The following is a 21,743-nucleotide window of genomic DNA, read 5'->3' as shown; positions in this document are numbered from 1 at the left end:
GGAGTAGTGCTGTGCGGTGGCTGGAGAGAATCGGTGTTCGGTGCTTTTTCCGTTTGCTTGGTGGTGCGGCAGTTGGAGCGGGTGTTGGTGGTGACTCAATAAGGCTCAGGGGCGTGGCCCTAGGCCATGTTTCGTCGTCAGCAGAGGGGGTGATCGGCAAGGGAGTTTTCTCGGCCATCGGCGCCGTGTGGCCGGTGATCGAAGATCCTGCTCGGGATTCCTACTTCGATCTCCGTGTCCGGAGCCTGTTGTGCCAGCGTAGGCTTGCCGGAGATATATCTCCATCCCTTCAGTTCGAGATCCAGTCGATTTCGGGTGGTTCCTCTCGGCTGGAGGCGGCTGGCATGCTTGTGGATTCCTTCCATGGTGGTCGTGTTTGATTTGTCTGTTTATTACTCCTGTTTCTATCGGCTTGTATAGTTTATCTCTAATAGGGTTCTTTTATCAGGCCGGGGCGGCTAGTGGTTAGATGGCTGACCCCTCGTGTCCCGATCCTTTGTGGCGGTGAGTCGTGCACAGGTCTAGTCACTAGTTTCGTGGTTTTTTATCGATGCCCCTGGGTCACCGTGCTCAGTATTTTATTTCGGTGATGGTTTGCTGTAGGTTCCCTATCCCTATTTTAGGATGGATTCGCTGTATTTAACCTATTTTGGCTTTTAATAAAATGGGATTCGATTAAAAAAAAAATTGATTTTGAGTCGGATACTTTAACAAATACAATTCTATTTTCTTATTCTAAATACTTTTTTGGGTACATTTTCTGTCATTTTTATTTTTTTAGAAAAAAGAGAATACCCATCTAGCTTTCCAGTTTTCAGGGCCGGCTCTGAAATTTACGGAGCCTAAAGTGAACTTTTCCAACAGGCCCTGAAATCCCATTATACTTTGCATAGTTAAAATTAATATTAGTTATGAAATTTAAAAATCCTTCATGACGTTACAAGATGGATTTTGCCGCCACCGCCCATTGTGAACCCTACCAGGCGTTTACTGGAGTAATCTAAACTGTTCATGCCCACAAAATAACATATCTACACAAAAAATCAGGTTGACTGGACATCAATAGATATATCAAAAGTTGATTTTTTTTTTTAAATGGATGGCCAAATTCTATAACTAGTTTTTTTTAAGTTAAATAGTTCATGACCATTTATTTTATAAGTCAAAATTTAATTTTTGATATAGATATTGATGTTTGATAAAATTAATTTTTTTTGTGTGGATATACTATTTTTGTAGACCTTACAAGATGAACGGTTTAGATTATTACAATGAATGCACGGTAGGACCCACAATGAGCGGCGAAAACGATGAAGTTTACACCTCATCCGGAAAGAATTTAAACAGATCTATTTGATAGGGGGCGGCTCTTTAGGGTTTCTTTTTTAATTTTTTTCTTTTAGGTTTTGGGCTTGGCCCAAAAGATGTTTCTGGGCTTGACCCAATAGGTGTGGGCTTGTTCCAATGGGTGTTCTTTGGTTGGCTTCTTGTCAATCTCAGATTGGTCTTGGATTCTTGGACCCTTGCTCCGTTAGTTAAAACATCTCGAAAACGATAACAGTACACTTCTCTTATTTTAGCTGCAACTGTAGCTATTAAACTTGCATAATCAAGTTTTCCACCATAGTTTTTTCAATAGACAACCATCAATCTTGATCTCTCTTGTAATATGGTTGATCGAGGTAGGTTTTTATCAAACTTTAATGTTGAATAGATTCTTTTCCCCAAGTCAATTGTAACCAAAATATTTAACAAGAGTGTATACGCAAACCCATGCATTTGGAAAAACTATCATTTACCTTCAAGTAAGTGAGCACATTGTGAGAACCCATTTTGGGAGTTCAAGTCCCTCATCAGGAAAGTATTGAAAGAGAATTCAATATATAAGTAAAGGCCGAGTAGCTACTGTATAACTTGAGATTAATCTTTTGAGCCATGTGGTCAGGCTAAGAGTAAATAGGTCGGCTGGCACGGGTCGTGACAGGTGGTATCAGAGCTGATACCAACTGGAAGTGTGAAGTGGGTCCCACAAGTGAGGAGCTTGGGGTGCTTGTCATGCTTAGGCAGTACTTATCTCACATCTCTTGGTGAGTGATAGTTGCTAAACCATGTAGTGCAACGGAGACGTTACAGCAAAGGTGGGGAGATTGTGAGAACCCACTTTGGGAGTTCAAGTCCCACATTGGGGGATTTGAAAACTGTTGAATTGTATATAAGGATTTGCGAGCAGCTACTATATAATTTGAGATTAACTTTTTGAGTCACGTGATTAGGTTAAAAGTAAGCACGTCAGCTGGCGCGAATCGTGACACACATCAATGGCTTAATTTCTTAGTTCTTTTGGTGAAACTTTTTCTCAAGACTTACAATATATTCAGAACATAAATCCCTCCTGTCAATACTGTAAAGCTCTTTTAAGCAAATCTTCCACTATAAAACTCCTTTAAGCAAATCTTCCAAAGTTACAGAATAAGAGAACTTATGTTTGCTTAAAATTAAATGTGAGGTGAGGTGTAGTAATAGGTGAGGTATTACCGTCGTGCATGATGCTCCCTTGTGTATCACTATAGAATTTTCTCTTTTGTATCATTTTTAATGATACGAAAATTATTTCTTTGTTGATAAAAAAATAATAATAATCTTATGTTTGCACATTTTCACTCCGGCTTTACTTTGAAGTGGCCCTTAAAATGTGTAATCAGGTTAACTTAATTTTAATTTATGCCTCACTTCTATATGAACCCATACAATTAGGGTCCCAAAAAATAGTCAAAATTTGGCAGCCTAAACTGGTGGCTTTACTGGCAAGTGGTTGGCTTCTTCAGTGGTGAGGCCTTATGCCTCCGTGCATTTGGATAGTGTTCAATTCCCGTGAGTCCCATTCCCCTCTTCCAAATTCTCTAGGATAGTATAAATTAAATTTAACAAATGACAAAAAAAAAAAACCCGGTGGCTTTACTGGCTTTAGCCCAAAACCCGTTGTGCCAGTTTCCACCAACTAATCATATGGGACCATTTTAAAAAACACATCTGACCATATCTGAACGACTTACATCTCCAATTTGACAAACAATAACATGTATACAGCCGCAATAAAAAAAAAAAATGCAACCCATTGTCAACCATAGCTTCGTAACAACTCTGTGCTATGTTTATTTTTCTTTGCAATCCCACAATAATGTTATTTTTATTTCTTGGATATGCCTTTCATTCCCCATGGTCGAAGCCATTTTTCTTGCTAGGTAGTATACAATTATTGATGAGAAAAATTGAAAGTTATGTCGATGCAAATGGGAAAATGGATTAGAACACTCAAATTATGTTTTGGAATCTAACCTTCGCCCAAAGGATGTAGGATAATATGTAAAAGGTGCATCGATATCCGAGAAAGATGTACTGATATTTGTAAAAATGTATTAATATCCGTGAGATATGTATTGATAACCGAGTTTTTTTAAAATTATTGATCTATTATCCTCTACCTAGTGGGCGGAGGTTAGCAAGACCGATCATTTGAATGCGGTGCGGACTCGTTTCTCCCAAATGGGTTGGACCTTATGTACACAAGGGTGGATCAATGCATCGTAGGAACTCCCGACAATTTTTTTAAAGTTCATACCATTTGCATTAAAGTTCAAAACATTAAGAAAAAAAACTCATGACATATATATGTCACGAAATCAAGATTAAATGCTATGAGTTCATGAACAAATATCAATTTCGAATACCAAAGCTATGAATTGAAGATTGATGTTATGACTTATGTCCAAACTCTATGAATTTCTACATATATTCGAGGGATGCATATCGTACGCATTTAAATATGATGTGCATCAATTTTATTTCAACACAAATTAGTAATAAAAAAAAAAAAAACATTTCCTCAAAATTATTTGTTGTTGATTGATAAATATCTAAAAATTGAGGTGGCAGTAGTCAAAATTGGGTCTTTTGGCTCATATAAATTATATTGTTGCCTTCCACTTGCCAAGTAAGAATGGCAATTTCTTGAATAATGCTATATAGATACCACCTTTAAATTTACAGCTTTAATTATGGAATGGGAGCCTCTCTCAAGTCCCCAAAGTCCTGTTCAGCCTATTTGTGAGCCCTTTTTGGAGCTCAATTCGAGGATTGGTATAGTTTACTTTTTAGAGCTCTTCTAAAATATGAATCACGTCAAAGGAACTGCGCGCTTTTTGAACAATGCAAGCCGGTTATTGGAGAAATTGAAAACAGAAGTAGCTTGGTAGCTAGCATTACTCAAAGTATGAGATAAGGTATTACAATTGCTTTAAAGACTATGAGTCTCTTCTTAATTAACCTTCAAAACAAATCAAATTGCTCACAAACAAGATTATACAGAGGATCTCTGCTTTTGGACCCTTTTTATTGAAAAATGCATTTGTTTAAAATTAAAACGCAAAGCCGAAATGTCTTCCCACGCAAAACCGAAAAAGGAATTGTTTATTCTTGTGGCACTTCAAACTATAGCATGCATACGACAGTATCGATGAGGCCGACGGCAGTGTGACTAGTAATGGTACGGCGGAGGTGGTGACATATAGTAGTATGATGCAGGAGGTGGTGGCGACTTCATTGGCGGAGGAGGTGATTTGTAGTAGTAAGGAAGTGGCGGCGATGGAGAAGGTGGAGGAGGAGATTTGTAGTAGTAAGGTGGTGGTGGTGATGGAGATGGTGGGGGTGGGGACTTGTAATAATAGGGTGGTGGAGGAGATGGTGATGGTGGTGGTGGTGACTTATAGTAGTATGGCGGAGGAGGGGAGGGAGAAGGTGGTGGAGGAGATTTGTAGTAATATGGTGGAGGGCGTGATGGAGATGGAGGAGGTGGTGACTTGTAGATGTATGGTGGTGGCGGACATGGGGATGGAGGAGGTGGAGACTTATAAATATATGGCGGAGGTGGGGATGGTGATGGTGGAGGTGGTGACTTGTAAATATAAGGAGGTGGAAGAGATGGGGAGGGAGGAGGTGGAGACTTATAAACATAGGGAGGAGGTGGAGATGGTGATGCAGGAGGTGGTGATTTGTAAATATAAGGAGGTGGAGGCGAGGGAGACGGAGGAGGGGGAGACTTGTAAACGTAGGGAGGAGGTGGGGATGGTGAAGGGGGAGGTGGTGACTTATAAATATAAGGAGGTGGAGGTGAGGGGGATGGAGGAGGCGGTGACTTGTAAATATAGGGAGGTGGAGGCGAGGGAGACGGGGGAGGGGGAGACTTATAAATGTAGGGAGGTGGAGGCGAGGGAGACGGGGGAGGGGGAGACTTATAAACGTAGGGAGGAGGTGGGGACGGTGACGGTGGAGGTGGTGATTTGTAAATATAAGGAGGTGGAGGCGAGGGAGACGGAGGAGGTGGTGACTTGTAGTAATAGGGTGGGGGAGGAGATGGAGACGGCGGTGGTGGAGAGTTGTAGTAGTACGGCGGGGGCGGTGAGCCATAATAATACGGTGGCAGTGGTGGCGACTTGTGGTAGTACGGTGGAAACGGCCACCAGTGTTTCGGCATTTCCGGCGTAGGAGGGGTGGGATAAAAATAAGGATGGTGACCAAAATTAGCAGCCACACTGCTGGCAAATGCCACTAAGCAAAATACCAAAGCACATACAAATTGAGGCCATTGCCCCAATATACTTCCCATCTCAAAAACAAACAACCCCCCTTAGAACAAATTGGTTTGTGTGTTTTTGCTTATTGATGAGGGAGGGGGACTCACCCTTTATATACTACTACTACTACTCCAAAGGTGTCACTTCTTGACTGTGTGATGCAAAATCTTTGTGTTTTTTTTTTCCCAAGGCAAAACAGGCTGGAATTAGAGGATAAACAATTAGTGGAAAACCCAAACCTCAAACTTCAGTTTTTTATTTTTTTCAAACAATTGGTGCCTGGAGGGTGTGGTTTCCCACTGAGATCTCCCTCTCTCTCTCTCTCTCTCTCTCTCTCTCTCAAAAGTTTGTTGTCATGTGACCAAAGTCAAGATCTGTGGTAGGTAATTACTCTTTATAATGTGCATGCTCCCCATATATACATGCATGGCTGTATTATTCAATCTCTTCTGTCACTCAATCATTCACTAAAACCGCGTTTCGTACATAGGATGGGAGAAACTTTTGGGTGCCGGTAGGGTAACACCACACACGGGGTATCCCGTCGGCGATCCGGACCTTCCAGACGTGTTTTGGACGGTTCGGATTTCAGAGAGAGAAAATGAGGAGAGTGTGGTGACGGAAGATAGAGGGAATAAAATTTGAGCCGTCCAAAATTTTTTGACAGTCCAGATCGCCGACGGGTATTGCCCGCTCAGCGCCCAAAAACTTCTCTGAAAACATGTTTAAGCAGACTAATTTTACTCAAGCCACAAACTTGTTTCAATAGACTTGTCCCATCCTCGAAATTGGCGGAATTTGATGAAATCAATTGCTTGTGGAGCTCCCCAATTCCATGTAGTTTAAAAATGTGGGTATTAATGGTATTCCGGTGCATTTCCGACCATTGTATTACGTGAGAATTTTAACGTCACTTTAGATTTCCACTCAATCTAATGGCCGAAAATACACCGTAAAACTGACATAGACAATTTTAGTAGGAGTACAAAAGATTTGAACTTACTTGGGAGACCCCCTTTACTCGAAAAATTATTCAATGTCCGTGGACATTGCCATGTTAGACTCCAATTGTTGCTAGAGATACTACCTTTTGCAAGGCTACAAGTTTGAATGCGTTTGAAGCTTATTTAGTTCGAATTTAGATCGACAACTAATGTGCACTCTAAGCCACCCAGATTTAGTGTGTTAGCAACGAGAGGTGGATGCGTAATTTCGAGGAAGGAGGACCAAATTAAAAATAATTAATCTTGAGTTTTGAGAAATTATTGTAAAAAAAAATTCATTTAGAAGAGACAAAAAGTAAAAGTCCCAAGCTTTTTAAGGGGGCTAAAAAACATGAAAGCAAATGATAATACCGAAACTGTTTATTGTCGAAGTTTTAATGTAGAAGAGCCTTGGACCCTGCAAATGTTATAACCATTCTATTCAGTACAGATTTTGACATTAACTAAAATGTTTTTTTGGCATTATTAGCTCACAAAATGACATTATGTAACCCAAAAGGGTTGGCCAAGTGGTGTTGTGAAACGGTTGTGGGACGAGCTGTTGTGATTAGTCTGAATGTGCGTAAAGTGGCCCGGGATACCCTGCATAACCAAAAAAAAGAAAGAAAATGACACTATGTAAAAATTAGGGGTGGCAAATCGAAATCAAACCCACCCACTAGAAAATAGACCCAACCCAACCCATTTAATAATTGGGTTAAAATGGGTCCAACACATCTAACCTATTTATTAATTGGGTCAACTAAAATGAACCAATAAGTCATGAACATTGTTAGCAAAAATCATTAGTGTAATTAGTGCCAAAAGTCAGAATTAGTTAAGAGTTAGTTAGCTTGGTTAAGGTAGCTAGTTAGCTGAGCAGTCTTGGCTCACTTTCTGTTGAAATTCTGTTGGGACAAGTAGTGGCACAGCTGGCAGTTAGTGAGGGGGCTTATATACTCATATTAGGGCCTTGATGTAATTCATTCGGTGGAAAATAAATTGGGAGAGAGAGAATATTTTCAGACTTGAGTTGTATTCTTGATTTCTTGATTCTTGTATCAATTCTGTAAATTTTCATATGGTATAGGAAATGAATCCCACATTACTTGGGAGTGGAATGGGTGATCACTTAATAACATCTGGGACCTTTCCACTCATTGCCAATTGGTTTTGAGATGAATATAAAGTTTCCTCATGGTATCTGAGCGGAGCCCATTCCACCCCACATTTTAAAAATTAACAATCCACACCCCATGATGACAGACCAGCAAAAAGGCTGCACGATGATAAGACCCAAAAGTGGCCACACGTGACAGACTTCAAACGCCCCACGATGACAGACCAGCAAAAAGACTGCACGATGATAGGACCCAAAAGTGGCCACACGTGACAGACCTCAAACGCGGCTGCACGTGAAGGGGATGTTAAGGAAATGAATCCCACATTGCTTGGGAGTGAAATGGGTGATCAGACCTCAAACGCGGCTGCACGTGAGAGGGGATGTTAAGGAAATGAATCCCACATTGCTTGGGAGTAAAATGGGTAATCATTTAATAACATCTGGGACCTCTCTGCTCATTGCCAATTGGTTTTGAGATGGATATAAAGTTTTCACAAACATAACCCGACAAAAAAATATTAGAAAGACAGGTTTGTAATGCTAACAAATGCGTACAAGATCAATTTGCAATGCTTTTTTACTGCTGTTTCCAGTATTAATAGAAAGTTTCGTAAGTCGGGAAAAAGAAGAAGTGAAGGGAATCTTATGGAATACAGTATATAATTAAACCGATATAATTTGGGTATGTAGCGTGTTGATAAAAAAAAACTATATGTAGCGACAAGAGTGCTCAACTAATAGAGGTGTAATATCGGATGACAGAAATTTAATAACGGAGTAGTCGTGAATAAGTTCTTCACGCGGCTTTGCACAATCTTGCCTGTTCATTCGCGCAATCAATGGTTGGAATTGACCGGTCAAAATTGGTTTTCAATCCTGATCGTCCAAAAACTCTTTGGACGTGTGCGCGATTATGTAAAATTTACAAATCATGATAAATAAATAAATAAAAAACTTAAAAAATGGCAAATACTACCAGAAAAACAACAACTACCATAAAAATGATTAATTTAACCTAAGAAATTAATTATTGTTTGCCTGTTGTGGTGTTGAGAATGAGTTCTATACATTAAAATTAAATGTTCACAAACATAGTTCCAGCAGTAAATGAAAACAACAACATAGGTAGAATCCTAATCTCTGAGCCAGGAGGTTAACACCAACTCCTCCGTTTCAGAGTTATCTGTTCGTCATTTTAGTATATAGGGATAATATGGTAATTGTAGTGGACATGGATATTTTAGTCATTTAAATGTATAGGGGTAATATGGTCATTTTAGTTCCATGGGTATTTTAGTCATTTTAAAATTTTAATATGTAATTGGGTTAATGGGCGGGTTGGATTTTATTTTAATTAAATGGGTCGAGCCGGATATGAGTAATTTGGTTCATAACTAATGGGTTTTAAATGGGTTAATAACCCGTTGAAAACCCAGCCCACTTACAACTATCCAATTTGGCCTAAATCTGTCCACTTGACATCCCTAAACTAGATATATCGTTAGAAGCATAGTTGACATATATGGACTCAAATAATTTCTGAACAAGCCACTAATATTTAAACCACCGGCGCCCTGCTGGAAATAATTTCACTTCCCATATTTTTATACTACTATACAAAACAATTACAATAATCTATTCAATGATTTCGCAATAATTGAGTGACTTAGTTGATAATTAACCTTTAAGAGGTGGGTTCGGCCTGGTAGGCATGAGAAAGCAAATAAGTGATTGACCTCTTATGGAGTCACATGTTCGAATGCTGCGGAGGCCAAACATTCCAAACTTGGGGGCTACTGAAGGGGTTTTGCTCTCTCGTTAACTTCAGGACCAAACTAGTCAAGATACACGCAGACGGGTCCGGATATCTGGTTAAAAAATAAAATAAAAATTGATGATTTGAGTGACTAGTTTTTAGGGAATTCTGATCTGGGTAAAACGTTATGGTTGGTGTGAGTACTTTGGTTCTCTCCATGCACGTGGTATTGATAGTTTTATAAATAAATATACTCAACGGAATAAGAGATAAGTAATTACTAGTAAATAATTAAACATGGGTCTTTGTCATTTTGAATTACCCGTAAGAAAATGACATTGATGGAATTCCATTTTAGTGGAGAAACCTAAACAACTCAGTGATCCCTTCTTTTGTCAATGGTTAAGATGTGCTTTATTTTATTTGAGTTTTATTGGTTTTTCCTTCGGTTATTTTATTTCTTTTGTAGATTTTATGCTCCTTTTTTTTTAATTATATATTCTTATTTGAGTCAAGTTTTGTCTCTCTTTTTTTTGGAGAGAGCACATTTGGTGAGAAAGAAATCAGAAGATAAGAAACAAAGGAAATTATAGCTCTCTCGCGCATAGTAAATCAGAAAGATCAAAGCCGATCTTGCGAATTAAAAACGAAATGTCTTTTTCTTTTTCTTTTTTGTAAAACCAACCATAAATCTTGAGACAATCAAAAAACCATAAATCTTGAGATCTCATGTTTAATTTTAGCTAGCGCGCCTTTACTTGCCCCCCAAAAAAAACAATTTCTCCCATTCCTGTTACAACATTTTTGAAAAACAATTTAGGTGTCTTTATATTGTCTCCAAACTTCTGTTAACATATATTTGTTTAGAAAAGATAAAACACTGCATTTTAGCTTACAAATCAAAAAGTCTAGACACAAAATTTTAAAACACAACTACGTCTGGAACCGTCAGATGTGCGTGGATCCATGTGCATCTAACAATTCCAAACACAGTTATGTCCAGAGGCTGCTCATTTTTGTGCTAAAAAGGTCCAGTCTTATGGTATGTCCGGGACGCGGACTTCTATTTTGCCTTCACGGTACTCCGCATAGTCTGATCACTGATGTATGGGCGGTTTTCGCCCTTCAAATTAAAATAATAAAACTCTTCTCCCTTTTGTCCAAAAAAAAAAAAAAAAAAAAGGTCAGCACAAAGTTCGCGCGTTCAAATGTGACCTAAAATCATCACCCTCTCCATCTTATCTTCTAGCATTTTTAATGAATAATAATCATACCACAATCAACTTGAAACGTAGTAGTCAAAGTAAACGAAGAGATGGAGCCAAAAAGACAAGTTGGCCCCAGAAGGAAAAACACACCACCAAATAGAGCAGATCACAACCTAACTTGTGCAAACAAACCTTTACATATTAAGCATCGATCCCAATCATATCAAACTTAATTTGGAAGAGATAGTAAACAAACAGTCTTAAACGAGTCTACTTTGTTACTTCATCGCATGCCAAAATCCTGGAGGAATAAACACACCGGACATCTTCGGAAAATGCGTTAGTCGTTGATGCAAGTCATTCGTAATCATACAAAGTTAGATCGCGTCTGACCTCCACATTAATTTGTGATTGTGTTAACCACTTTATTCCAGAACATGCATTTCCAATAAAATTAAGGTATTTTGTAGTCCACGCAATGAGCTTTGCGCAAGCAATTGCGACTACTGGTACTGAGAAACTAATTGAAACTCGAAAGTATGTGATAGAACCATCCCGTATATGTTCTATCTTTCTTTTCATTTCGTCCGGCCCTGAGACACAAAATTTCTCAGTATTTGTCGGTAGCAATACGCAAGCATTACAATCCCGCCCAGTAGTTTCTTAAAATGAGAATGTTCGACTTCAAATTAACCCGTAAACAAAACGAAGAACTAGAAAAAAAGCTCATAACCAATTGCCAAAATTTTATCAAGGGATGCTAAAGAAGCAGGGGATGAACAAATACGACCGAAATCGTGTTGATGAATATAAAGCATGAATCCTCTCCAGTTGGCCATATAACTTGAAAACAGGCGTGCAGAAGCACAATGCTTCCATATTTCAGCAGCATTAACATGGATAAGGACACATTAACGCCAAAAACGCAGCCACCAAGTCCCCAAGGGCATCACGAAAATATACTGTTGAAGAATTATAAAATGATGACTATACTCCTTCACTTGCAAAATTATTCATATCCAGCCGGGAAAAATAAACTCTCCAATTACCAAGAATCACAGGAACAAAGAATATTTCTAATGATAAGACAGTTTGGGAGGTAATCCCTCTAGATTTCGTTATTCAAATGCATAAAAGTTGGCCCGAAATGGTTCTTAAACTGACTGCAAAAAAAATTTCATCAGCATCAGTCTATATGGCTAGAAAGGGCAAGTAAATGGTCACTGATGTGTACTTAACCACCGCCAGAACCGTACTTCTTTCCAAACACAATCAGCTGAAGCTTGTCGTAACCAGCAAGCACACCAGCACCGGCAACTGCACGGAGGATATTAGCACCAGCGCCCTTGAACAAGGATTTGGGACCCTCGTTCTTTAGGATTTGAGAGAAGGCATCAAATGAGCTCTTGTATTTCACGGCTTCACCAGAGGTCATCATCATCCTCCTGCGAACCGTATCCAATGGATATGAAGCGAGACCAGCACCATTCGTGACGACCCAACCAAGAGCAAAGCTAGCAAAGAAACTATCCTGAAATCATGTCAAATCAAAACGGGTATTGACATGTGAGTCACCAAAAGCAGTATACGAAGTTCCAGATATATCTGTATAAAGTGATCAATTAATCACATCACTTTCAATACTGAAAGTTTTTTTCAAATTGGACAATATAAAATAATTCTTATTCAATAAAGGAAATGCAGAAAGAGTATCACTTTCAATATCAACGACAGATTTTTCCATCAGCAAAAGGAAATGCAGAAAGAGTATTCAGACAGCATATATATGAAATATTAGATAATTCCAAGTAAACAATGCTTAATAATATAAAACTAATGCTATACGTATATGTAGTTATGCACATTTTGTGCATGGTTTTGTCAGTCTTCCAATTTTGGAGACACTACTCTTGTATCAAGCTATCGACAATAGAATCATAAACAGATAAACGATTGGTGGTCCTAAGCTGCAAGCACAAAATATTGCACAATAGCATGCTTTTTATCATGGTTCATATTAGTTTCGTCATATAATAATGGTAAACAAACCATATGGTGCAAATAGGCTGTCTAATTAATGACTTAGATAGTCCGGGTATACTAATCCCTGTGTAGGGGTTTATCCCAAATCTAGTCCCAGCTCAGGGTACTTGTCTGTTTAGCCATGGGAATAGGGTATAAATCCCTTACAAGGTGGACCCCGTGTGTCTCTTCCTAATCCAATCCCTTTCCCATGGAAAAGGAATGCGCGCATGGGTCTTCTAATTCTAAGACAAATAGTGAGTCACTGTTAGTCGGATGTGATTAATCACCTCACTACTAGTCCTGTCAAACAAAGGGAGCATAGTGTATGTAAATCTCGAGATCAATAGAGGAACATTTTTTTCGACCTTTAACGGCTAAGTCCTTTCTGGAGTGAAGTTTCTAAGTAATAAAGAACATATTTCAACTTATTGCTATAAATAGACAAAAAATTTAAAACGATGGGTTCTCAAAGACTCAAGTTTAAGGGGTACACAATAATTAAAACTCTAGAAGATCGGAAACTCACTCTACATAGATCTGTCAGTGGTGGACACAGTAAAACCTTTTGCTAGAACCATGCATTGACCAGATAACAAGAACTGACATCAACTCCATTTCATTTAGAGAAAAAGCACATAAAAAAAGGCAAAACCACACTATAATCTACTAACCTGCAATTTCCCGGTAAGGACTACTGGCTTCAAAGAGTCGTACAGTCCAAAGTACAAACCACGGTATACAATGATGCCAGCACATGAAATGTTGAATCCACGGTAAAGACCGGCAATACCATCTGATTGTATGATCTTCCTGTAGACATCAACCAAGCCATTGAACTGCCTCTCTCCTCCCTTCTTTGCAGCCTTGGCATCACTAGTAAGACGAGTTCGAGCAAAATCCAGGGAATAGACAAAGAGTAGGGAAGAAGCACCAGCGGCACTACCAGATGCCAGGTTACCAGCAAACCATTTCCAGTAGCCATCGCGGTCTTTCTTGAAGTTGAAAAGCTTCTTAAAGTAATCCTTGAAGGCAAAGTTGAAGGCCTGCAGAAGAATTCAGTCCGCAATGAGAATGCAATACAGCTCAGTAAAACACTACATAAGCATGTTCCACGTTTGCGTCATACGCAAATATGCAATATCCAGCCCTGGAAAAGAGGAAAAGAATACCCAACCTGAGTGGGGAAATAACGGATGACATTAGTTGCGTTCCCTCTCCACAATGATGCAAACCCTTCGTCCTTAATCGTCCGCGAGAAACACTCTCCAATTCCCTTGTAGGGTTCTGAAAGCCGACCAGACTTCATCATCTCACCCTGGTTTTGGATCAAAAGCTTGACACGCTCAATAGGAGCAGCAGCAGTTTTAGACACAGCAGCTGAAACTCCACCCATAAGAAAATCAATGGCGAAGCCTGCAAGTCCTTTCTCTGAGGGAGCTTGGACAAACACAGGTGAGGCATTGGTAGCAACAAATGATAGATCATGGGTAGCTCGGCATGTTTGCGTTGTCGGATATTGCAATGCTGCACAAGAGTAATTCCCATACGAAAACCGTCTCTGGGAAAGAGCAGGGTTCTGATAGGCCCCGTAGCGCGCTTGAGCACTAGAACTGAGATGTAGCTGGCCAGCTACCTTCTGAATGACGGTTGGGTGCTGGTGCTGATCAGCCATTAGGCCTACAACATAAGAAACAATGCAGAGTTCAACAATAGGGTTAATTCAAGCATTAAGCATCTAATAGGCAAATTTAGAGCCTAAAGCCCTACAGCTATTTTAGGATTTGTACTCCAGACGCTCTGTCAGGTCAAATAGAAAGTAAACAAACTACGCAGATGACCTAAGATCACACAACCTAAGAAGTAGAAGAAATATCGTAATGGCTTGCAAGATTATTGGAGAGCATACGAGCAGTAAGAAAGTAACACTATGACATAGTCATCATCAATCATGAGTGTTGTCCAGAAATCTAGCAAATAGATAAAGTTTAAAAAGGAATTACCCACATAAAGAAAAGATGCATAAACTATACAACAAGGCTTGATCCATCAATCACCAAGTCGTCGTTACAGATTCTACGGAGAAGTGATAAATTACCCTAAGAAGACAAATACCGAACAAGTGAAAAAAGACTAAAAAAAGCACAAGAGGAAGACAGGTAAGGCTGAAACCAGCAATGTCTAGTCCTACCATCGCATTTTTTAAATATCACTTTCCTTCTTGGATGCTATCACAAACAAATGGATGATAAGATCAGATGAATAAACAGACCGAAATACAAAACCCCGATGAGGATGCTATATACCACTGCTTTTTTGTCAGCTTGTATCAACAATTACGAGACAGGATATCGAAAGGAAAATGCTAAAGACAGCCCAGCCATTAAGGTATAAAAAGTGTACAAATTGAAATGCGTGAAAAGTGTATGAAAACGTATTGAAAAGTGTAAAAAGTGCGTTGAAGTGTATGTGTTTTCGTCTTTTTATTTGCTTATTAACAGCCCAGTGGACTGTCAATACCATATTTTAATAAACTCCACCATTTCCATAATTATCATTCCATAGCAAAAAAACAAAAACCAATCATTATTACAACACACCGCGATACAAAACGGGGGCGAAAACCAGATGACATATAGTAGCATTTTCAGACCAAAATACAGCCAGATCCATGATCGATGATGATAGCTTAAATTTGACCTCGCACAAAAGAACGATCCCACCAGTATTTCAACAGATGCAAAAAAATCAACCTGATCAAAATCAGATTCAGAACCAGTACTATAACAACTGCTGATTTACATAAAAGTATAAGCTCCTCCGATTTACTCCCTCCGCCCCAATTTGTTTGTCCAATTGTCGAAATATGTGTTTTTCAAAAATATACTTATATCTTACATTTTAAAATATTTTTTATGATTTTGAAAATTTTATATAATAAAACTAATTGAAATTTATCAAATATTGTATATTAAAAATATTATGAATTAAAAATTATAATCAATTATTTGAGAGGTCAAACGCTCTAAAAAATCAAAAATGGGTATGCAAATAAGTAAAAAGACGGGACGAGATGCGTATAACGAAGAGAGAATGAAAAATTATAACGAGATATACGTAGTACCGATCTACGATAATTAAAAACAATGCAGAGATCTGAAACTGTGGAAGTGGACTAATACAAAACAATTCCAAAATTCAAAGAGAATTTTGCGACAAAAAACTATACAATCAGAAAAGGACCTGATCGATTACCCAAACTGAGGTTCGAACGAGAATCGAGGCGTAGAATCTGAAAGAGAGAGAGAGAGAGAGAGAGAGAGAGAGAAAGAGTACCTGCGTTCTGTTGGAATATGTGGCTCAAATCCTCTCCTTGGTCAAAGATTGGCAGCCTTTGTTGACAAAAGGAAAGATCTGCCATGTGTTGTTGACGATTGGCAAGATTTGGAAAAATCTCCTCATGCACTTTCCTGTTCCCAGGCGTGGGTTTTCCATTGAATGATCCTCGCATGGCCATGAACAGTGAAGTTTGCACAGCCTATAAATTGGGAGCTTTGCTCCATGATTTTGTATCTCTCTTGGGTGAGATACATGCATCTCTCTTGGAGCATCTCCTACCCATACTCTATATCTCTATTTGAGAGTATCAAAACATTCCAATCCATCCTCTCAACACTCTTCCATTTGAGAGTATTGGATTTTGATCCTCTATATTTAGAGGGTGAGAGAAAATAGAGGATCATCTCCATAACACTATTCATCTTTTTAAAAGACATTTTTGTCCTTGTAAGTTTTTCTTACTAAATTTTTATATCAACCATATCCTTATGAGAGTATAAAAAAATTTTTTTTTTTCGTAAAGTGATTTTAGAGGGAAAAATAGAGGGTTTGTGGTTGGAGTAAATAGGAATAGTGATTTCCTCTAAAATCACTTTATGAATAAAAAAGAGTATTTGGATACTCTCAAATAGAATATTGGATTGGAGATGCTCTTAGTGAGAGACCAGAGGGGAGAGTGAGGCAACGTTGAGAGTGTAGAGCAGTGTGAGGGCTCCTCCTTCGGGAGGGAGCCGAGCTCCTCCTACGAGGCTATGTCAAAAACAGAATGAGAGTTTTTTTTTTTTTTTTGTTTGAGCGCAGCATATATATGCATTTATATCAGTTTGTGAGTAAGTACGAGTTCGAGTGATTTTATAATACTCCTCCTCCTCTGTAATAGAAATTCGGCTATCTCCTCCGGTGGACGTACCCAATTTAAAAAATTACGTAAATCTTTGTATTTGTATGTATGTGTTTGTGTTCTTGGTTCGATCGTTTGTTTCCGCGACATGTTCGCCTTGGATACGAAGGCAAGAGTGGCGTTGGACGGGGCGAATGGAATGGTGGCAGACGAAATATGAACGAGTGGACTGTGTGGGAGGAATGTTAGGGGGTGTTGCGGGATATTGGGTTGAAGAATGTCCAGATTACGTGGTGGTTTTGGGCCGTTGATTGGTCCAAGATATGTTATGCGGTGGGACCGTATATGGAGAAATGGGAGAAAAAAAATTTCGAAGGAAAAATTATTCAATACGGTCGTTCTTCACCACACATTTGAGTTACGGTCCCAAGAGAAATGTAGGCCTCATCCAATGTGTTGAAAAAGAATTTAGCGCAGTATGTGGCACCGTGGCGGTGCTCCAATGACTGTGAATAATCTCTCAGAAAAATGGGAGATGGGAATTGGTGTTAGAGAGATGTGTGGACCTAAATCGCATAATGCACGTGTAGAAGTGCGAGTGCGAGCGCGTATGCGAGCGAATAAGCATATTTCAATAACGAGATTATAAATAATTAAAATTCACCAGAAGCGTTCGTGAGCGCGAACGCAAGCCGTTGGGAATGTGGTTTGTTTAAGTTTGACGGAGGAAAGATGAAAAAGTGGGTACGACTGTGTTAAGTTCGTGGAAGTTTCCTCCTCCGTTCTAGTTCTACAAATTGGGAAGCCGGCATTCGTGTTCTCTTTCCTTGGGCCAACCTGCCCAAGTTTCACCGGGTAATCAAATGCTAAATTTTCTTTTTTTTTTATTGGTACTAACTAAAATAAGTATTATTTATTTTAATAAGAGATAAATTTTTACATGGACCCACAGTAAAAAACAAATTTTCCACCCACCAATGAACAAATGACACATCATACAAAATACATTCTCATTAAACCCTCACATAAGCACACACACCATCTGATCCCATCCCCTCTCTCTCTCCCCCCAAATGGTTTCCTCATCTTAGCCCACGGTGGAGCACCGCCACCAGCCACCACCTCCTCTCGGACCTCCCTCTTCCCCATCATAACTGCCAACATAAATTTGTTTCTTCCACAAACTGGGTTCGATTAATCATTTTAAAAAATGATTCGTTCTCAGAAACAAAAGATTCAAAAGCAAGGGAAAATGGGAGGAGAAGATGAGTGTGAGGTCTGATTTTGAAGTTAGAGAAGACCTGTGGTGGAGTCTAAAATACAATGGAAGTTTTAGCTCTGTAACAAGCTCCATTTACATGACCTAATTTTAAATTTCGGCAGTCCAAGATGGAGGATTTGAGTACGTTTTGTCGGGTTTGATCTGAAATTGGGGATTTCTTGAGGATAGGTGCCGACGAGCAATGAACTGGTCACCTGTGTAGTCGTCTTCGCCGGTCTCGGCAAGGAGACGAGTGCTACCGCTGTAGATTGAAGAGGACTCGAGGGATGTTGCGGTCGGTGGGCTGGGTGTAAGAATCGTGGTGTTGATGAGCACCGTTGTTCCGAGAGCCGTACTTCTCCAGAAGGCAACTGTACATCTTCCTCACATCAAATACGCGGTGGTTGCTGGGGGAGGGGTGGCGGCGGTGTACCGTCGTCTGTCATGGGCTGAGATGAGGAAATGGGGAAGAGAGAGAGGATCAGGTGAGGGAGGGTGTATGTGGGTGTTTGGTGGGGATGTATTTTGTATGAGGTGTCACTTATTCATTGCTGGCTGCAGAACTTGTTTTCACGGAGGGTTCGTGTAAAAATTTCTCTCTTTTAATAAAATAAGTAGTGGATAAAAAAAAAACTAACTAAAATAAGTACTTATTTTTTAAATAAGAGTACTTATTTTTTTGAATTAAATATGATATATTGTGAGAGAATAACTTGTCTAATAAAGTAAAAAATAAATACTTAAAAAATAAGAGTCTTGCCAAAGTCCATTCTGCCACTCGAAAAGATTGAAAACTTATAATCATATCCAAAGTATTGGTTTTTTTTTTTTTTTTAAAACAGCTCAATATGTAGGACTCAGCTCTTTTAACATTTTATTAGGATCAAATATTTTCTCAAAACTTCTCCGGCCACAAGTTATAGATACTGCCAATAAAATACTACTACTAATTTTTTTAATCAACTGTTAAGATAGTTAAACTACTTGCTTAGAATTATTTATTTATTTATTTATTTATTTATTTATTTATTGTCAAGTGAACACATACAAAAAGAATGCATATTTTTTAATTGGTAATGACACTTTACTTTTTGATAATCACACTCCAAACTTTATCTTTTAGTGTTCAAAATACGAGTATGTGTTTTGAACATTAAAAGACAAAAATGTGGTTATCAATATTTGGAGTGCCACAATCATCTCCCATCTTCTTTCAGTTCACTGATATTTTTCAAAAAACCATTTTCTTGCATCAAGTTCATAAAATTTCTTAACAATTAAAGGAAGCAACGATTTGGCATATCCTTCAAGCATGGAGTTGCCAAATTAACTTTACACTTAAATTTAACATCTCCATAATTGCGAAACGCATGTGTTTCCAGTAATTGCAATATGTTCAACCGGCGGAATCTTCAAACAGCAATTTGATATTCTGTAATTATGCTAGAAATTTCTTGTTACATAACAATTGGCTCGGATGGTGCACAGCACAGTGCTGTACACCCCCGGCGCAGCACCATCCCCGTTTCCCATAACAATGTCTTCAAACTAAACAATGCCAAAACCAGACGATCAACTTGTGTCAAATAATGAACATTAACCCCCAGAATGCAAAGGCTTCTTGTAAAACTGCAAAAGGAGTGAAGAACAAACCACACTAATTGATGAAGCAGCCATGCAAGCACCAGCAAGCCAAGGGGGTAGCCGAATACCCGTAAAAGGGAACAAAATCCCAGCAGCAATGGGCATGCCAAGGATGTTGTACCCGAGGGCCCATACATAGTTGAGTTGGATTCGGTATATTGTCTTTCGGGACAGATCTATGGCTGTGATCACATCTTCAAGGTTGTTCTTGATGAGGACTATATCAGCTGCTTCTATGGCTACATCAGTGCCTGCACCAATTGCCATGCCGACATCAGCTGCAACTAAGGCCGGTGAGTCGTTGATTCCATCTCCCACCATTGCCACTGTCGCGCCTTTCGACTGCCATAAAGGTTTGTTCAAATGGTAAATAATAATAAAAAACCGGTCTTTTCCTCAAGTTACATTGAATTTTCTTTCTCCTGCACTAACAGACAAGATAACTACCTCATCAATTATGTGTTCGTGTCAGTGCCATAATATTCAAATCCCATTGTTAATTCGGCTTTCTATTTTGAGGATGGCTTATGCAAACGATGACCGTCTATGATGAATGCGAATTTATGTATTTCAGCTCATCATTGGAGTAAATTTTAATGGAAAGCAACAAAATTGGCAGGTCCATTCTGTGTAAATCAAATCACATTTGATAACACAAAATGGCACAATCTAACCGGGTGCTTCATGGCAATCACAAACAAGAAGAATTGGAATCCTCTAGTAAAAAGCAATAACTATTCCAAACAAACGAGTCAATTTAATTAACACCATTTGAATTGGCAAGGCGACGGGCTATTCCAAGTCCTAGGGTCAAACAGTAATTACATTACCACCCTTTCCTTCTTTCTTTTGCCTTCGGTTTAGTGATGTGCAACTATTTTGCAATGATTTGGTCACCTAGATTCTAGTAATTGGCTCATGTTGATACCCAGACTTGGCTATGCAATATGGAAAATGAGCGTACCTGCAAATCTTTTATTTTATCGGCTTTTCCCAATGGATCCGTCTCAGCAAACACTTTCTGTATCCCAACCTGCTTCGCAATTGCCGTGGCTGTGGCCCAATTATCACCAGTCACCATGATGCTTGAGATGCCCATGGAATGGAGGTAAGATACAACGCGTTCAGCCTCTGGCTTCACTGGATCAGTCACAGCAAAAGCTCCAGCAACTCTCCCATCAATGGCAACCAGAACACAAGTACGAGCTAGTTGCTCAGTTTCTGAGATGCGGTTCTCAATCTCAGGACCAATAGGGACATTGAAAGACCTCATGAGCCTCTTGTTCCCAACCAACACTCTCCTGTCTCCAACTTTTCCACCCACCCCAGCTCCTGGGTGCACCTCAAAGTCCACCACGTCAGGGACATGTTCAGGTGGTGACCCATGCTTCTGACGTAGCTTCTTCGCATGCTCTAACACAGCTTTCGCCATAGGGTGCTCACTGTTAACCTAAAAATGGGTGTGGAAAAATTTGTAAGTTCACATGCATGTTTACTTTCATGATTGGCTCCTTCTTAGACCATTGTAAGTCTGTGGGTGAATCTATTTTTGGACAGGATCGATGTTCATCTTATGAAGCATGGTTCACTCACAATTCATGATTCACGTGATTCTGGAAGCTGTCAAGCCCGTTAACTTCCGGACCACTTCTTACAGATTTGACATACTAACAAGTCATCATATAACTTCTTAGAGAATGGAGTCTGATATTAACCAATAACCAATACTCATGCCTACTGGTATCCAAATGTGATAAACCGTAGCTTTACTTGTCATGAATCACCTAAATTCACCAAATTATCACAATAGGGTTCCTTTTCATGTATGCATTTCTCAATCCTAGACCATCAATATTTACGTATTTATTTGGTTTCTTACTCCTATTCCACACCTTCTTAACTAGCACCAAAATCCATGTCGTACATCTACGTGCCT

The 21,743-nt window shown here is 39.2% G+C and overlaps 3 protein-coding genes across 7 annotated transcripts in view; 1 reads left to right on the top strand and 2 right to left on the bottom strand.

The window, feature by feature from the left end:
- The first annotated feature begins 4,226 nt into the window (after positions 1-4,226).
- On the top strand, positions 4,227-5,682 carry LOC131333451 (uncharacterized). The gene has a single exon (XM_058367984.1). It carries the CDS (start codon positions 4,573-4,575, stop codon positions 5,539-5,541), a length of 969 nt encoding a protein of 322 aa, XP_058223967.1. The 5' UTR covers positions 4,227-4,572; the 3' UTR covers positions 5,542-5,682.
- Positions 5,683-11,673: 5,991 nt separating this feature from the next.
- Positions 11,674-16,404, bottom strand: LOC131333414 (ADP,ATP carrier protein, mitochondrial-like). 5 transcript variants are annotated; one of them, XM_058367922.1, is made up of 4 exons: positions 16,059-16,404; positions 13,900-14,402; positions 13,397-13,768; positions 11,674-12,231 (listed from the first exon to the last, which is right to left on the bottom strand). In XM_058367922.1, the coding sequence occupies exons 1-4, from the start codon at positions 16,237-16,239 to the stop codon at positions 11,935-11,937; spliced, it is 1,353 nt and encodes a 450-aa protein (XP_058223905.1). In that variant the 5' UTR covers positions 16,240-16,404; the 3' UTR covers positions 11,674-11,934. The 5 variants fall into 5 exon arrangements, with proteins under 5 accessions (XP_058223905.1, XP_058223935.1, XP_058223928.1 ...); XM_058367952.1 differs by having other exon boundaries at positions 15,847-16,277; XM_058367945.1 differs by lacking the exon at positions 16,059-16,404 and adding an exon at positions 15,978-16,054.
- Positions 16,405-19,522: 3,118 nt separating this feature from the next.
- LOC131333382 (copper-transporting ATPase HMA4-like) overlaps positions 19,523-21,743 on the bottom strand; it is a 9,091-nt gene continuing 6,870 nt past the window's right edge. Inside the window, exons 8-9 of the mRNA XM_058367870.1 lie at positions 20,772-21,257; positions 19,523-20,149 (exon numbers count right to left, since the gene is read on the bottom strand). Coding sequence (XP_058223853.1) covers positions 19,760-20,149; positions 20,772-21,257 — 876 coding nt within the window. The 3' untranslated portion in view covers positions 19,523-19,759. The remainder of the gene's footprint in view (positions 20,150-20,771; positions 21,258-21,743) is intronic.

This window comes from Rhododendron vialii, chromosome 1a, assembly GCF_030253575.1.
Source record: "Rhododendron vialii isolate Sample 1 chromosome 1a, ASM3025357v1".
Classification (NCBI taxonomy): Eukaryota; Viridiplantae; Streptophyta; class Magnoliopsida; order Ericales; family Ericaceae; genus Rhododendron; species Rhododendron vialii.
The sequence above is the reverse complement of the archived record's forward strand: the minus strand, read 5'-3'. Positions and strand labels throughout refer to the sequence as shown.